The sequence below is a fragment of the Plectropomus leopardus genome, chromosome 15 (assembly GCF_026936395.1).
Source record: "Plectropomus leopardus strain MGB_pleo_1.0 chromosome 15, ASM2693639v1, whole genome shotgun sequence".
NCBI lineage: Eukaryota > Metazoa > Chordata > Actinopteri > Perciformes > Serranidae > Plectropomus > Plectropomus leopardus.
In genome coordinates this window covers 4,785,315-4,801,245 of record NC_142190.1, presented here as the reverse complement: position 1 = coordinate 4,801,245, position 15,931 = coordinate 4,785,315, and the positions used below count along the sequence as shown (strand labels likewise).

The 15,931-nt window shown below is 40.4% G+C and overlaps 1 protein-coding gene across 5 annotated transcripts in view; it reads right to left on the bottom strand.

The window, feature by feature from the left end:
• Positions 1-15,931, bottom strand: part of kirrel3a (kirre like nephrin family adhesion molecule 3a) — a 223,275-nt gene that overhangs the window by 75,246 nt on the left and 132,098 nt on the right. For all 5 annotated transcript variants that reach the window (XM_088088638.1, XM_088088639.1, XM_088088640.1 and 2 more), the window contains one exon: positions 7,128-7,277. In XM_088088638.1, the coding sequence (XP_087944764.1) occupies positions 7,128-7,277 (150 nt within the window). The remainder of the gene's footprint in view (positions 1-7,127; positions 7,278-15,931) is intronic.

Here is a 15,931-nt window from a genome sequence, read left to right as displayed (position 1 = left end):
TCCATCATCCTACACCCTAACCATTAATGCACAGTTCATATATTTTTTGTCCCTGGTTGAATATTTCATATGCAGTTAAAATTGAGTCTAACAGGAGATTGTTGCCTCAAGATGACATAAATAGTAAAAAGTTATGAATGAAATGAGTCTATGCATTTTGGACTCTGGAATCTCTTATCCACATGTTTGATAAGAGATGTGGAAGAGAACAGAATGAATCTATGAGGGAAATGGCTAAGATCTGTGTTGGTAACATCCTCAAAAAGCAATACACTATTTTTTACACCACTAAAAATATAACTAAACACCCCAAAACCCACCATAAAACCTTTAATGCCATGCAACAGGATTATAGAAATTAATATATATTTTGAGTAAAGCAGACTGATAAGTTACTTCCAGTCTTGAATTCTAAAAGATTGTTAGACTACCAATAAAGGTGAGGAAAAAATGTGGTTCCAGAAATGGCTATCATCAACTGTTAAATAAATTCAGCTTGGGTTTTCTTTTTTAATTTGTTGTTCTTATAATTAATTTACAGTCAAATTCCTTGCAATTGAAAGCCAATCAGCCAAACAACTCAAAGCATGGCAAGAAAGATAGTTAGATGTAAGACTTCTCCTGCAGGATTAAGTGACCACGGACGTAGTATAGAGCTGTTAACCAATGCTAAAGAGTCCTTCTGGTTGAGATTTTGGGTTTAAAAATTCAACTTTGATAGGCAATCCTGCCTGACAGACATATCAAAACCAGATGCCTTATTATTATGCCACAGGGTGTCCTTTTTAGGAGCTGGGCTACTGGTTAGCCATGCTATGCTGTTCTCACAACTTATTGCACATTTCCTATGCAAATGAATGCATGCAAATTCATACATATCTCAAGCATTTTGGAAGACTGCAAGAAAGCCGCCTTCAGTGGTCTTGTAAGGAGGCAGTGGTGGGTGGGTTGCAAAAATCCAGACTTTCCCCCTGGACAGCAGGGGGTCACTCCTTTCTCTCCTCTTCTCTTTTGGGAAAGTAAAACAAATATCAGATTAAGTGGATTTTACTGCTATTTATTGTCAGTTGTATTTTATTTGCACAAAAAGTTGTGTCCAGTAACCTGGAGCACTCTTTTTATTTTGAGATTTGTTTGAGTGAGGGCGAGAGAAGGTCCTGTAACCTGGTGCAGCTTTGGACAACATTTAAAAGTTGATGTTTTATTATGAACTTGAAAAGACTTGTAAACTGTTCAACTGTTGTTGATAAATTTAGATGTAATTTTCTACATTTTGTCAACATTAAAAATAAAATATTCTGTGGCAAGAGTACCATGTAAATAATTACTTTGCTATAAATGAATTTTTCTCATTTATTTATACCGATGCAGACATTAAAAACTTGAATGCAAGTGTTTAGGGCTGCATGAAGCCTTGGGCAGGGGGAGATTAATGCTGAGTGATAAAGGCTGGAGTAGAAATACCAGTAAGAACTTCAATCTACTTTCACCCTTGGATGGCACCAAAGGAAATACAAATAATATGCCAGAGCTTGGGATGCTGTTGGAGCTCTTTCTTGGCCAATACAGCTGATTCTGATAAAAAAAGAAAAAGATGTCAAACATCCAGAGGATAGCAACGCAGAGCTTTCCTGATACACAAAGGGTCGTGTTGATGGATGTGTTGCTGAACTGCTACAAAACAGCTGCAGTGAGAGCTTGCCATGGAAAAAAAGAGAGGTGGAGAGGGTTAAATAACCTTTTGAGAAGTCAAATATTTTTGTCAGAGTATGAAAATGTGCTCATTGTAAGTCTGTCCATATCGGCCTGAAAACTTTCTGTCTCTGTAAACTTTTTGCTGCTGTGCTTAAGCAACAACCTCACCATCTCAGAACAAAGCCAAGTGCAGCTCCTCTCAGCATTACATGAGGCTGACTCACTTTCCTTAAAATGACAAGATCCCATCTTCAATGCCAGGTTGCAGCAAAACAACAAGAAAGTGCTTTAGAGGCTCACTTACTCTTTATGCTCTGCTTTCACGCAACATAACAAAGGGCACCGCCACTGCAAAAGTACTGAAACAAAATATCATAGACAGAGCTTTGTGGTGGTAACGGTTCTATAACAACCATAAAAACAGCAGGCGACCTGACCCTTCTGTGTAATAGTCCTCACTCAGCCTTTTAACAGACACCACACTGATTTCATTTACAGTACAAACCACTCAGTTGCTGTATTTAAAAGCCTGAAAATCAGGGTTAACCCAAATGAGACAGTAAACAACTGCATATAATTAATAATCCTCACATTCTTATTTGTGATTTTGACATACCGTTAATAAGAAGGTGGTCATTAGGTGAGTCAACAACCTCTGTGTACTGTGCAAAAAAATAAACGAATTAGAGTGACTAACTTGCGGTCATCTTCTTCTGTAAACCAGTCATGCTGCTGTCTGTGAATATGTAAATGCTTCACACACATTTTTCACGGCAGCGCAGAAGATCTATGCAATCAGCACAGATTCAAGGTTGATTAGTGTCACCAAATCAGTACCTGATCAAATGTCCCCCCTTTAGTTCTTTTGTGTGGAGTTGATCGACATTTTGAACACGCAATGTCAGCACCTAATAATATTATCCTATTAGACATTTGTGTGTTAATTATTGCCAAAAACATGTTTAATGAGGTCACAGTGACCTTGACCTCTCACTACCAAATTCTCATAAGTTCATTCTGAAGTCCAAGTGGATGCTTGTGCCAAATTTGAAGAAAAATTCCTTTGAGGTCTTCTTGAGATATCACATTGACAGATTGCAACAGATGCAAGGTCACAGTGAACATGGCCTTTGACCACCAAATTCTAATAAGTTCATTCCTGATACGAAGTGGACGTTTGTGCGAAATTTAAAGAAATTCCCTCAAGATGTTCTCAAAATATAAAGGTTTACAAGACTGCAGCAGATGCAAGGCCACAGTGACCTTAACCGATGAGTTTAGGTCCATTCATCATTTAGTTTAAGTGCATGTTTGCGCTAGATTTGAAGGAATTCCTGAAAGGTGTTCTCGTGTGTTTGCGTTCCCTAGAATGTGACAGACAGTCACAATGATTTTGACCTTTGACCACCAAAATCTAATCAGTTCATTGTTAAGTCCAAGTAGACATTTGTGCTACATTTAAGAAATTCTCTCACAGCGCTCTTGAGATATCACATTCACGATTATGGGACAGACAGATTCACGGACAGATGGACAACCTGGAAAAAATACTGTCAGGGCCTTGCCAGCGCAGGCATAAAAATGAATGAAAAAGATTACATGCACCTGATTAAATGTGGCTATTTGGGTGCACTATGCCCTGTCATACTCCAGATTGGAGTATATTTCAAACTGAACTCTCTGTCCTCTTCACTTTTTGCAAAAGCAGCTGAGGTGAGGAGAATTATACAATGCACCCACACAGTTCAGTCTCGGTAAATCAGGGCCTTGTCTGCTTTGTGTGAGTTTATAAAGACAGGAAAAAGAGATGGCAAGTGAAAGAGAATAGTTGACTGTATTTTTCTCATTGGCCTCGATGAAATTGACTGAGTGAGTTTGGTGCTTATAGTCAACAGTAATTACGTGAATGCACTTTGACTCTAGGCCATATCCTATACAGATGCAGCCACCTAGAATTTCTACTTAGTCCGTGAAAAATCGTGAATTTAGTTTTTTCTTGGATGGTGAAGGCCTGGACAGCCTCATTCTTCATCAGATTAGCTTACCTTGACATTCTTAACCCAACCCTTACCAATCTCACTCCTCTTTCCTTAAAATTACTAACCCAACCAATGAGGTCAATGTAAATAAGCCAATCAGAGAGTAGGGCGGGTCATGCCTTCGCCATCCTAAGAAAAGACAATTTGCTGACAGGGCTTAGCCTGATCTATGGCAGATCCCTGCTGAGACCCTTCTGGGTCTTTGGCTGAAATTAGATGATGACACAGGGAAAATGGGGCCGACTCAACGCCTCTAAGCACCATGCATAGCAACCAGGAGCAGTGGCTTATCCATCCACTAGGAGGAGCAGTGATTATGGAAGCTGAAGCAGTTTACGGCACCTAAAATCGACTCTTCTTTTCACTTTCTCACCACACTTCATTGAAACGGAAAGATTTACCCGGCTTTTAGTTGGAGGAACAGCAGCTCTGCTTTAAAAGGAGATGCAGATAAGGGAAAAAGCAGTCGCTAAATTGTGACAGCGTTTATTTCAAACTCAGATACATCTGGCCAGCGTTCAACTTTCCCTGTCTTTTCTTGCACCTGTCCCAACTTTTTTGGAATGCGTTGCAGGCATCAAATTTTGAATGAGTGAATATTTTAACAAAAAACTTTCAGCTTTAACATTTAATATTTTATTTTTGTCTTTTGTCTTTTTCTGGTAGATAATGAGATATGGTCTTTTTTAATACCCAATTTCTTGGAATTAAATGTGTGAAAGTACAGGGTGGATAATATAGGATTCAGGTTCAGTCAGACAATGAAGTTTATCAAGATTATTTGTATGAAAATTAAAGTCAAGCCTTCTATGAATTCTTTGGAAATGTGATTGAACTATGAGTCTGTGTTAAGCTTAATTGTTTGTTAGAAGGATAATTTTTTTTGTTTCTTTTCCATATTCAATGTGAAACCAACAAGATTATGTGTTTTGTTGTTGGTGTGTGTGTTTGCATGCGTTAGGACCCCAGGAGGTATAGCCAGTGCTTATGATAGTGCTAATGGGGATCCAAATAAAGAAAGAAAGACACAACTATTTATTTTTTGTGCTATTTTCAATCGAATAAAGGTCAAAAATCATTGCATTCTGTTGTAATTTACGTTTTGTACAGCCTCCCAACGTTTTTGGAATCAGGGTTGTATACACATTTATATTCCGTACCTAGTACAAATCCAATTTGTTGTATATATACACACACTTTGTACCAAAAATGTGTGTGTTTATATGTATATGTGTGTGTGTATCTTCATATACAGACAGGAAGGCTTTCTGAGAATCTAATTAGCTTTAGGGTTCTCCCCTGTGCAGTGGATCAGCTCAGTCTCATGCCTTATTCAATAGGCTGCATTCTCTTGGAGGCCACATAGATTAGCCTGCCATACTAAAACAAGGGTCAATGGTCACAGGTCTGTGCTCATGGGTCATTCTCATCCCTGCGGCAAGTCACCGAGGCCCAGAGCCCATGTTAATTCTCCCTGGCTCTATGTGGAGATGTGGATATTACTCAATGACTGCGAAAATAGAAAGCTTACGAGTCAGACTGAATGGGGTAGTTCTTTGCCTCTGCTGTCTATGAATATTGAACTCTCTCAGGCAGTAGTTCTGCTAGTAGTGCAGTTTGAGGGGAATCACTGATAACAGGAAAACAAACCAGCAAATAATAGACTTTGCCTCTGTTGTAATAGACTGCATTAGTTTTTCCACTAGGTGGACCTAAAAAATGGCAACTAAGTGTATTTTTTGCCAGGTAATTTTACAGATGACGAAAAACTACAGCCTCAGTCATTTCAGCAAATGCCCCAAAACAACATTTTACATTCAAGTGACAGCGCCCCAGCCTGGGAACCAGACTAATCTGCAAGCTCATTTCAGCCCACCTGGAAACCTTGCCTCAGGTGCTTTTCTGGCCTGTTCCTAACCATGTGCATTTGTTGACATCTTGGTGTTTCTTTCGACACCCTGGAACGTCAACAGCAGATGCATAATGATATAATATGTAGAAGAGGTAGTCTGCTGCAAAGCAGGGATATGTGACGGCTTGGGATAAGAATGTGTTGAAAGAGCAGAACTTCGGAAAAAGTTAAAGCCTCGACTTACAGTGAGGCGCAACATTGACTATGGTCACCTGACAGCAGATGGAAACACTTTCAATGCAATAACATAAAAAAGGAGCAGCAACTGTTTGCTTCCTAACTTTGATGCATACCCCATAAAACTAAGGACAGGTTTTTTAACGTATCACAGTATGAAGAGAAAACAGGTATAAATAATAATAAAGGTCTCTGTTCCAAACTCAGTCAAAGCTCCAGAATGTGCCAAAAGTGTACAAACTCTATTTACATGACATCAAATCAGGCATACAAGTCTACAACAGCTGTCTGTGCTCGTTTTCTGTTTGTCTGCGAAAACATGAGAGTTTGCTGACTGTCAAATGAGAATGTCTCGTCTGTCTGTCAAATTATTGACACTGCGCCGCACACACTGTTACACGGACATCTGAGGACGGATTGAATCAGTGTTTGCAAATGTGAATGTGGCTGATATGAAGCTCTTCATCAGAGTTTTGCTGGCTCTAATGTGCATAATTGTTCTTGATTGGATTAAATTGTGGAGCATTTCCCCCCATTACAGATTCCAAAACACAGTCACATTGATTCCACATCTTCTCGGGTATAATACAACACATTTCACTTAATCTATTAAGTGTGTTGCCTCACTCCTGGAACAATGCCAGGAGCCTCATGTGCAGTTTTATTTCACAAAGCAGGCAGCAGCATTTGACTGGGATTAAATGTCAGGCTAATGTCTGAATGATTTGTCACCTTCTAGTCGGGTGGAAAAAAAAAAAACTAAACAAATGGTACCCCTCTTATCTATAATTAATCATTTTAATGGATCCCAATTGCCAAACGTCTTAACTCCTCCCCCTTGTCTTCAACTGCTCTCCCCATTAAGTAACCAGCGTAAGATTAGTGGGTAAAACTGCAACTAATGAGGGAGTTTTGAGCCGTGGTGCTTGGATAATGAACTGATACCTTTGGAATATATCATGCTTTAAATAAGGCAGGGCTGAATCGATAATGGTAATCAGTGTAGTCTTTGCTTGCCAGCGGCTGCTGTTCTTATATGCAAAGCCTTTTTTTGTGAATCAAAGAGCTCGGATCGATTTGGGACCAAATGACAAGCTGATGGAAAACCGATCCACAGGGACTCTGACATTACATGATTAGCCTCTGATTTAAGCACATCTCACCAATTTATCTGCCCGATCCATAATCATGTCACTTCTATCTTTACTTTCAGCTCCCCTACATGAATCTAATTGTCTCCCCGATTCATGATTTCATACAGTTGATATGTTTCCACATCAGTGAAGTGAGGGGTTGGGACATACCCAGGACGGTGAGCCGGGCGGGGCGGGATCTGATAGCTGCTTGGATGGCCTGGCACTCGAAAAAGGCGTCGTCTTGGATCTCTGTTCTCTGGATCAAGAGGTGATATTCTCCTTTACTGTGGTCTCCGACAATGTCATATCGTGGGTAACCTGAAATACAATGGGTAGCACAATGTTATCTATTGTCGATCAAAAGGGGATTCTCTCTCTCTCACACACACATACACACACACACACTCATTGATTGTTAAATCTGTTTCTGTCAGAGTATTTTTATAGACAAAGTCTTCATTCACAGCTGCTATATCAGCGATTGTGACATAAGATAGCCACGGCCAAAGCCACCCGGTGTTGTCATTTTGTGACGCGTCCAGACAGCACCTTTGACAGTGTCATGATACATCGCTAGTCGGGCAGATGGCAACTGGCATGGCCAAATGATATGCGGATGGGTGGTGTCAGTTGATAATATAGTTGGACAGAGCCTGTTGCGTCTGTGTGATATGCCACTAAAATGCATAAGGTTAAAAACGCTCCCTGTAACAACGTTATATAAGGAGTGCAAGGTTCCTTAAAGGGCGGGTGCGAGTGGTGATGGATGGGTCCAACTAACCACAGACTTTACCCTGGAAGCCTGCTGTTTGCTTTCCATATGAATGTAAAGCCAAATCAGGATGTTTTTTCCTAAATCTAGCCACCTGTGCCTTTGTAGCCTAGTCCTAGCCACATGCTTTTGTTGACATCCCGTTGTTGGCTGCAGCATCCCGGCACGTCACCAGCAGATGCAGGAGGTCCACTGACAAAGCGACGATATGTGACAACTTAGCATGAGAATGTGTTGTTCTTGCATTTTTTTATTGCCAATTAACTAACCAGAAAATGTGCAACAACACTAACAAACTACACACTCTTGGGAATGCAGAAGTGAACCTGCCAGGACGCTGATGAATGAGCCTGCAGTATGTATTGAAGGTCCTGATGTCAGTTATTTGAAGGAAAGTTCTTTTGCTTTCAGTACAAAATTCCCTCTAACCCCTCACTCCTCCCCACGGGTTGGTCAGTGAGAGACGTCAGCACAAATGAGATTAGGAGTGTGTCCTGGCCACTGCACTGAACTCTTTTCATTTACTGGACTTGGAGTATAGACTGGTTAAATTGACTGTCTGTCGTAGTGCTTGGCATCAGTTTTAACATCGAGCTCGCAGTATTTTCAATTAAAAATTTACATAAATTGATCCATTTTTACTGAACCTTTGTGACTGTTTGTGGTGTGGTACCTTGGGATCCTTATAGAAACTGCAAATTAGAGCCAATTGGAAACAACTCTTCCCAAACTTTGACATGAAGCTTAGCAAAAGTTTACACAAGAAGAATGTCTTTATGCTACGCTTTATGCCAATACTGACTAAGGCATTTACTCTTTCAGTTACACCAATCAGATCTGGCCATGATCTATGTGAACCAATTTACATGTTGCAGTCTGCTTTTAAAACCACCCCACCCCATCCACCTCCAGTCTGCATCACATCCTGCACCGGTCCCTCCAATGAGCTCTCCAAAAGTCCTTCTCCACATCACACCTATCTAGATCTTGAGCATCGCTCCCCACACCACGACAACAATGTCTAGAGGCTCATGGCATCACTACACCTCAAAATACTGGTGTCACATTGGGGTCTAATCTCCAAAGACTCTTAACTTTTAGACAACTTCCCTATGTTCTTTTTGTGATATATATTAACATTATTATTATTATTATTATTGTTATTAATATTATTTAAGCCTCTTTCAATGAAATAAGTCTCTCCTGATTGAAATGTTCACTGTGTACTGGTTCATATTTGCATTGATAGTGTTCTCTTGTTTGGTAGGAAAAGCACTAAAATGATTAAATTTGCCTCAGTGCATTACTTGAAATCACAGTGAAGTAAATCATATTACATTCTGCTGATGCAACCTAATGCAGAGCACGTCTAAACAAGCAGTTTCAGCCAAACAGTTAAATCTGACTCGTCAGAAGTGTCCAAACCCTGCTGAACTCATCCAGTCTGTTGGTAGCAGTCCTCAAAGCCTCCCAGTTAATCCAGTCCAAGCACAGACAAGGATCTTCCACGACTTCAATTTTAAACTTGGAAACTTGGATATCTTCACATCAAGCAGGTTATAGAGCTTAATTTCTGCCTATATGAGGGGATTACCTGGACCATGACGTGGTCAGAGTTTCCCAATGCAGAGTGGAGAACATTGCCTTAGGCACTTCTGACTGTAATGTTGCAATAACTCAAAGTATTTTCCTCTTTGGTCGGGCATTTAATAAATGAATTTCTTTGTCACGTGTTGGCATCCATCATAGAAGAGCCATAATGTCCTTGAGGACATGTTTTCGTTGGGATTGACTTTCACTGCTGTAATTTGTACCCTGATGAAATCAGATGCCAAATACCACCCAGAGGCTCAAATGGCAATTGTAGTGTAATATGTGATTAATTGCATGGTGCATAAAATGAAACTATTGCATGACTTGAAGCACATTTATACGTTGTTTACTAAAATCACTTCATTATGGTGTTTTTGAAGAACTAGAAAATTATAAAGGCATGCATACTTCCAATTCTACCATTGTGTCAAACATTGTAAGAGTTGGTGGATGTGCGGAGATGAGGCCTGTCTTTCTGACTTCCTCCCATCTTGCATACAGGTAGACTATTTTCCCTTCAGGAAAATCCTAACGCACTCACACAAAGAATCCCTTTGAACATTGGATATTCCTTCATCCATTCTCCAAAGTCCAGTCAATGGATGGAGGGGGAGAGTGGTTGGAGAGGAATGAAAGAGGCAAGAATGAAGGAGGGAGGCGGGGAGAGAATGAGTATGCCTGCAGGTCAGCTTGTTTTGAGAGGGAGCAAGCTGGAGATGGAAGGAGGGGAGGAGGGGGAGGAAGGGGTTCCATTAAAGCCAAATGGGCAAAGTAAATAACATTAATGCTTATTGATTCCATCTAAAATACAGCTATTTATTCTACTGACCAACAATCAATGACTAGGGCCTTTTGGAAGTCTCTCACTAACATCGGTTCACAGCAATAACACAGGATTTATGAAAAATGCCATCTCATTACATTGGAATACAGCAGTAATACATCTCTATGACTCAATTTAAATTACATACACACTTAATCATAAGCAAATTCATGGTAAATCTAAATTTGTTCCATCAAAACTGGATATCAGTTGGTAATATATGCAGCAGATATGATATTCAAACTAATCACCAGAGTGAGTTTGGAGCACTATAACTAGGGCTGGGCGATATGGAAAAAGGCCTTATCAAGATACATTTTTTCATATCAGTCAATATTGATATATATCACGATAAACTTTAAATCACTATTTCTGTCAAGCTTAAAGGTTCCCTTTGACTCATACGTGAGATATGAAGATATCATAAACAGTGATGCACGATAATGATTATTTCAACCGATACCCATAAACCCATAATTTACAGCTTCTCATGGCTGATAAGATACCGATAAACTCATAATTTACAGCTTCTCGTGGCCCATAAGATACCGATAACTGTTAACTTCTTTGTGTTTGTTTTTCATTACCTGAGGGTATGAAAGGCTGAGATGTGGTGAGTACAGATGAATTTGATTTGTGCGTTTTCATTAAAAAAAAAAAAACATTTCAGACAAGGGCGGCTTTGTGGTTAGCACTGTCGCTTCACAGCAAGAGGGTCCCTGGTTCAAATCCCAGTTGAAACGGGGTTAGGTCCGGGCGGGGGCCCTTCTGTGCAGAGTTTGCATGTTCTCCCCGTGTCTCCCCGGGGTCTCCGGCTTCCTCCCACAGTCCAAAGACATGCAGCTCAGGTTGATTGGTGACTCTAAATTGCCCTTAGGTGTGACTGTGTGACTTCCGCCTGATGTCAGCTGCCCCCCCCCCGGCGACCCTTACAAGGACAAGCGGTTACAGAAAATGACTGACTGACTGACATTTCAGACAAAAAGCTGGAAAATCCAATCTCGAATGAGAGACATCGGTTGGAAACATTGGAGGAGACACCTGTGGAGTATGAGACACCGGCGGAGACGCAGGCAGACCATGAGAGAGGAGCGGAAAAATACTAACATGTTCTCAACCCACATACTACGCTAAGTATCCTCCTGTGTCTGCTTTTGATGTTCTGGGATGCCACTACCAATGCCAGGATGGCAACAAAAGCACATGGTGGGATTGCACAACAAAAACATGTGGTTTGCAACAAAGGCACATGGTAATCAATGCCAGGACATCAACAAAGCAGATGATAGGTTTTGGGAGAAAAAAAGGCAAATGTTTATGTATTTAAAAAAAACAACAACATCAGACATGAAGAGACCAGTCTCCTGCGTGATAGTCCAGTGTTTGTTAGATTCATCCACTTCCCCTCCTGCCCACCCTATAGCGATCTGCTCCTTATATTATGTTGCTACTAACAGTGTTTCAATCTGACATGCCCAGTTAGTGGTGGTAAGTGGCGTTTCATGCAAACGCAACAGGTTTCATCCAGCCGTACTCTCATCTGACACTGCCCGTCTGTAAATTGTGCTGCTGCGAAATGTAGGTTTAATATTGGGATATAATGATGAAATCACTGCAAAAGTGGCGGTATTTGACAGCTTTGGAATGAGAATGGGCTGAAATTACATACTACAATGGTGTGGTTATAAAAAAACCCACACATATACCTGTATTTCAGTATTCAAACTATTCCCCTAATCTTCTCAATACATTTGAACCAGTTGGATGGCTTAGAGATATAGGATACTGCAGCCATTAGTTTTTTTTCTTTCTTTTTGAGCATTTGGATTGATGGCACGGTGAGCTCTGTCGTGAAAAAATGTGACCCATTAAACACTTAAAATATACATTATCCCAGGATGCAAAGCACAAAGTAATCAGAATATATTTTACTTTATGTGTCTATTATATGAGTGCCAGTTTATAGACAATTAGATGCTACACTACTCTGAATTATTACATTACATTGGGTATTCAGAGAGCATGCATTAAAAAAAAAACAGATTGCAAATATTTAGACACAAACAAAAATGACAATTTTCTTCCATCAAAGCAGTCCAGCTGTGGCCAGTTTCAGTGGAAGTGTTGTGTTTGGGGATTTCAGTGACTGCTGACTAAAAACAATATGCTTATGGGGATTGTTGAACCATGCCCTGCACACCAAGCTGAAGGGCTGATAATTGAAATGCATAGGAAATGTGGGCAAGGTTGTGGGCAGAGCTGAGCTGTCAGTGGTATTCTAGCCTACCAGAAAATGACAGAAATTTAACACACGTATTCAGCCTCAAAAGCATTTCCAATTCAAAGAGCAGTCAGCCTGCTGGGGAACATTATGTTACAATTTGCATTCATGAATGTTATCAATTCTGTGATGATAACAAGCTCGTGATGTGTTAGTGATATAAATATTTTAGGACAAGTGATTTTTTTCTCTTTCTTTACAACTGAACATCTGTTAAGTCTACATGTTTTTTTAATCAAATCTTAGGGCTAATAGTATTGTTTGTATTGAGCAGATTTTAACCATCATCATTTTTTTTTATTAATCCTTAGCCATTAAACAGGCCCTTTATGTTGAGAACCATGTGGATGTGATCACCAGTCCACTCTCTCTCCCATGGTGCCGAATACAGACTGCCCAAAGACAGATTTTGGCTTTATGAGATACGTCAGGCTTTCAACCAACTGCAAGGTAAACTAATCTATGGCGATACTTGATGTTGAGAGCAACTAATGTAGTATAAAGAGCGAGAAAGTCTGCATAAAGCCTCCCTTGCCTAGACCTTACCTTCTTTACATGTTAAAGATGTGTATGTTATCAAATGAGCTATCATGCTACATTTTCATAGGATATCCTACGGCCCATACTTTGTGAATACGTTGTGCCGAAAGCAGCTTATGAATCACTCCAGTTAGACATTTTTGTTGCTGTCACTGTGTAAATGTTCCCTCTGCTTTACCCTTGGATGTTTATATTGTTGCGGTTTCACACATGTCTTAGGGTATACATTTCATCAACCTGTCTACATGATCACTGTCAATCCAGGGACAATGACCTGCTCTATTCACACATGGGCTTAATCGAACATTACATCCACTTTGTATGAGGGAGCTGACAGAACAAAATTAAATGTCCTATCCAACTGATTTGGACATTTGCATTCTTACATACAGCCCTTTTGTGGTGACTTCTACTTAATTTAAGGTTTGCAGGGCGTGTGTGAAAGGGGCTACGCTGCAGATACGCTAAAAAATTACCCCGTGCGTCACTATGAGATGCCAGATGGTGTGTCGAAGCATCAGTATTTGACGACCTTGTAATGAGAGTGGGTTCTAAACAAGGAATATTGTAACTCAAGCCAGTGTTCACAAATCACAAATTTACCTCAGGCGGCTTTAAAATCCATACAGCATATGACAGCTTCTATTTTTCCAACCCATGCTTTGGATAAGACAAAGTCCTCCCAAAAACTCTCGTCTGTTAATTGAATAATTTTGCAGTGATTTGTTATTGAGATGCTCTGTTCGGAGAGCCAGTTTGCTAATAAGGCCTGGCTAATAAAGAATTGATTCAGGCACCTACTGTATGACTCATTATCATTAGCAGGAAACTGGATGGTTGAAAGGAGCTTGTGGTCAAACTCAAGAGGGGGAGGAAGGTCACATTATAAAACTCTCACTGAAAAGTAGATAGTTTTGGAAGAATAGAATTATCAACCAACATCTTTGCTTTCAAAGCCCATTTGCAGCGCAGCGGCATTACATTTCAATCCTCACTCCCTCATTAAATCCAGCTTTTAATTTGAATTACTGCAATATCCTACTTCAGTACCCATGCTTTCATTACTTTCAATAGTGTTTAGTTTTGCAAGTGCTATTCTCCTTTAGTGATAATATCTTTTCGATCCGCTGAGCTCATATATTCTTTTCCTTTCGGCTCTTTCAATAGTTATAATAACCTGTTTAAACAGCAGTGCGGTGTCAGCAAGAAGGGCTCTCAACTGTTGTCCAGGCAAAAAGGCCAATTACACTGTCACCTCCGAATAAACACTCACTGTTCAAGAGGAAGAAAGAGAGAAAGGCTTTCCAGTTCTCTCTGGTTCTTGTCATTGACGTGCAATCAAGAACGAAGTGCCATCTACACTGTGACAGGCACAGTCATGCACAAACAAATGCAGGGCAGTGCATACATAAACACACGTGAACAACACGTGCACACACGCACACACACAAACACACACACACACACGCACACACACACACACACACACTCACACACACACAAACGGAGCTCCAGTCCTCTCTGTCTATCTCTGCCAAGCTAAGTCGATAGTGATGTTTGGTTAGGCACCAGCGGGTCCCTGGGGTCCAGGTCATTATGACTTTCAGTGACACCAGTGAAAGGCCCTAGAGTGAGATAGAAAAGATGTAATGGCGGAGAATTGTCCTCTGAGGCCCAATTAGGGGAACACTGTCTATGACAAAATGGGAGCAGCAAAAAAGAGGCCAAGGCAGACGGTGTCTTTTGGGGAATGCATCGTGTTAACATGCTAAAATATGTCTGCGTAACACCACACACCTAGCAGTGTTTTTTTTGTTTCTTTAAAAAAAAAAAAACAGCAATGAGAGATTTTTGCTTGATGCAGAATGTGTGTCTTCACTTCTACTGGAGGTCAAAGACATGCAGATGAAGTGTGCTGTTATTGACCTAACCCAGCACCTAAACAAACACCCTCCACTCGGAAAGCTTATTGGAGGGAATTATTTCCTCAGGCAGTTCGAGTCTTCAAAACAGCCTGGGGAAAAATGGAAGAAGGGGGGTAGGAAGTCACATGTGGTTCGGCAAAGAGCAAAACACGATTAACCATCTGCTCAAGCAGCAGATGTTGTGATAAATTGCAACTTTCAAATGTTGACTTTTTGTAACCCAGCTGGACGTGCTGATGAAGAGGCTTTCCATATTTTTCGCATGTCAAGAGACAGAAAAGCCGGTCTGTGTGTCTTGAAGGACGAGTGTTTTCCTGACGTGTGTTGCAGCCCCAACACACTCAACCATGCATTTTGCAGATAAAGAGAACTGACAAGGTGTCATTCAAAGTGTTCAACCAAACAGGAACATAACCACTGTGGGGATTTCGTGTTTGTCCACATGGATAAGGCTTACTGAATCTCAAAAAAAAAAGCAAAAGAATGGAGCATTTGACCAAACACAGGTTCAAAAAGACTGAAACAAACCCAGAAGGACAAATAAATAATGTGCACGAGGAGGCACCTGCACGTCAATCAAACTGCAAAAACAATCCCCCAGTTTAAAGGTTCAGGTACAGAAGCTCCTGTTGCAGTTGCATCACAAATCATCATGGTGATCAGAGGAATTGTCTGTCTACAAAATAATGACTAAACATTCAGTACTTTATGAAGGTGACATTTAGAAAATATCAGTGACATGAAGGCCTATCGGACAGTACTTTGTCTTTTCTATGGCCTTCGCCATGATTGTCACGTGCCTTCTGGAATTTTCTTGTAAAAACTGAGAAGAAAAAAAGCGATTTTGACAGTATTTCTTGTGTGTATCCTGAAGGCCCAACAAACATGTTAAATGCATCTCCTTCCTTATGAAACATTCACAAAGAAGAATTTTTAACCTGCAATCATTACATCCATGTTCGCTATAGCTAGAAGTCTTCTTCTTCACTGCCTTTGCTGCGTTTCATGGTTCATTACTGCCATTTGTTAGTCAGTGGA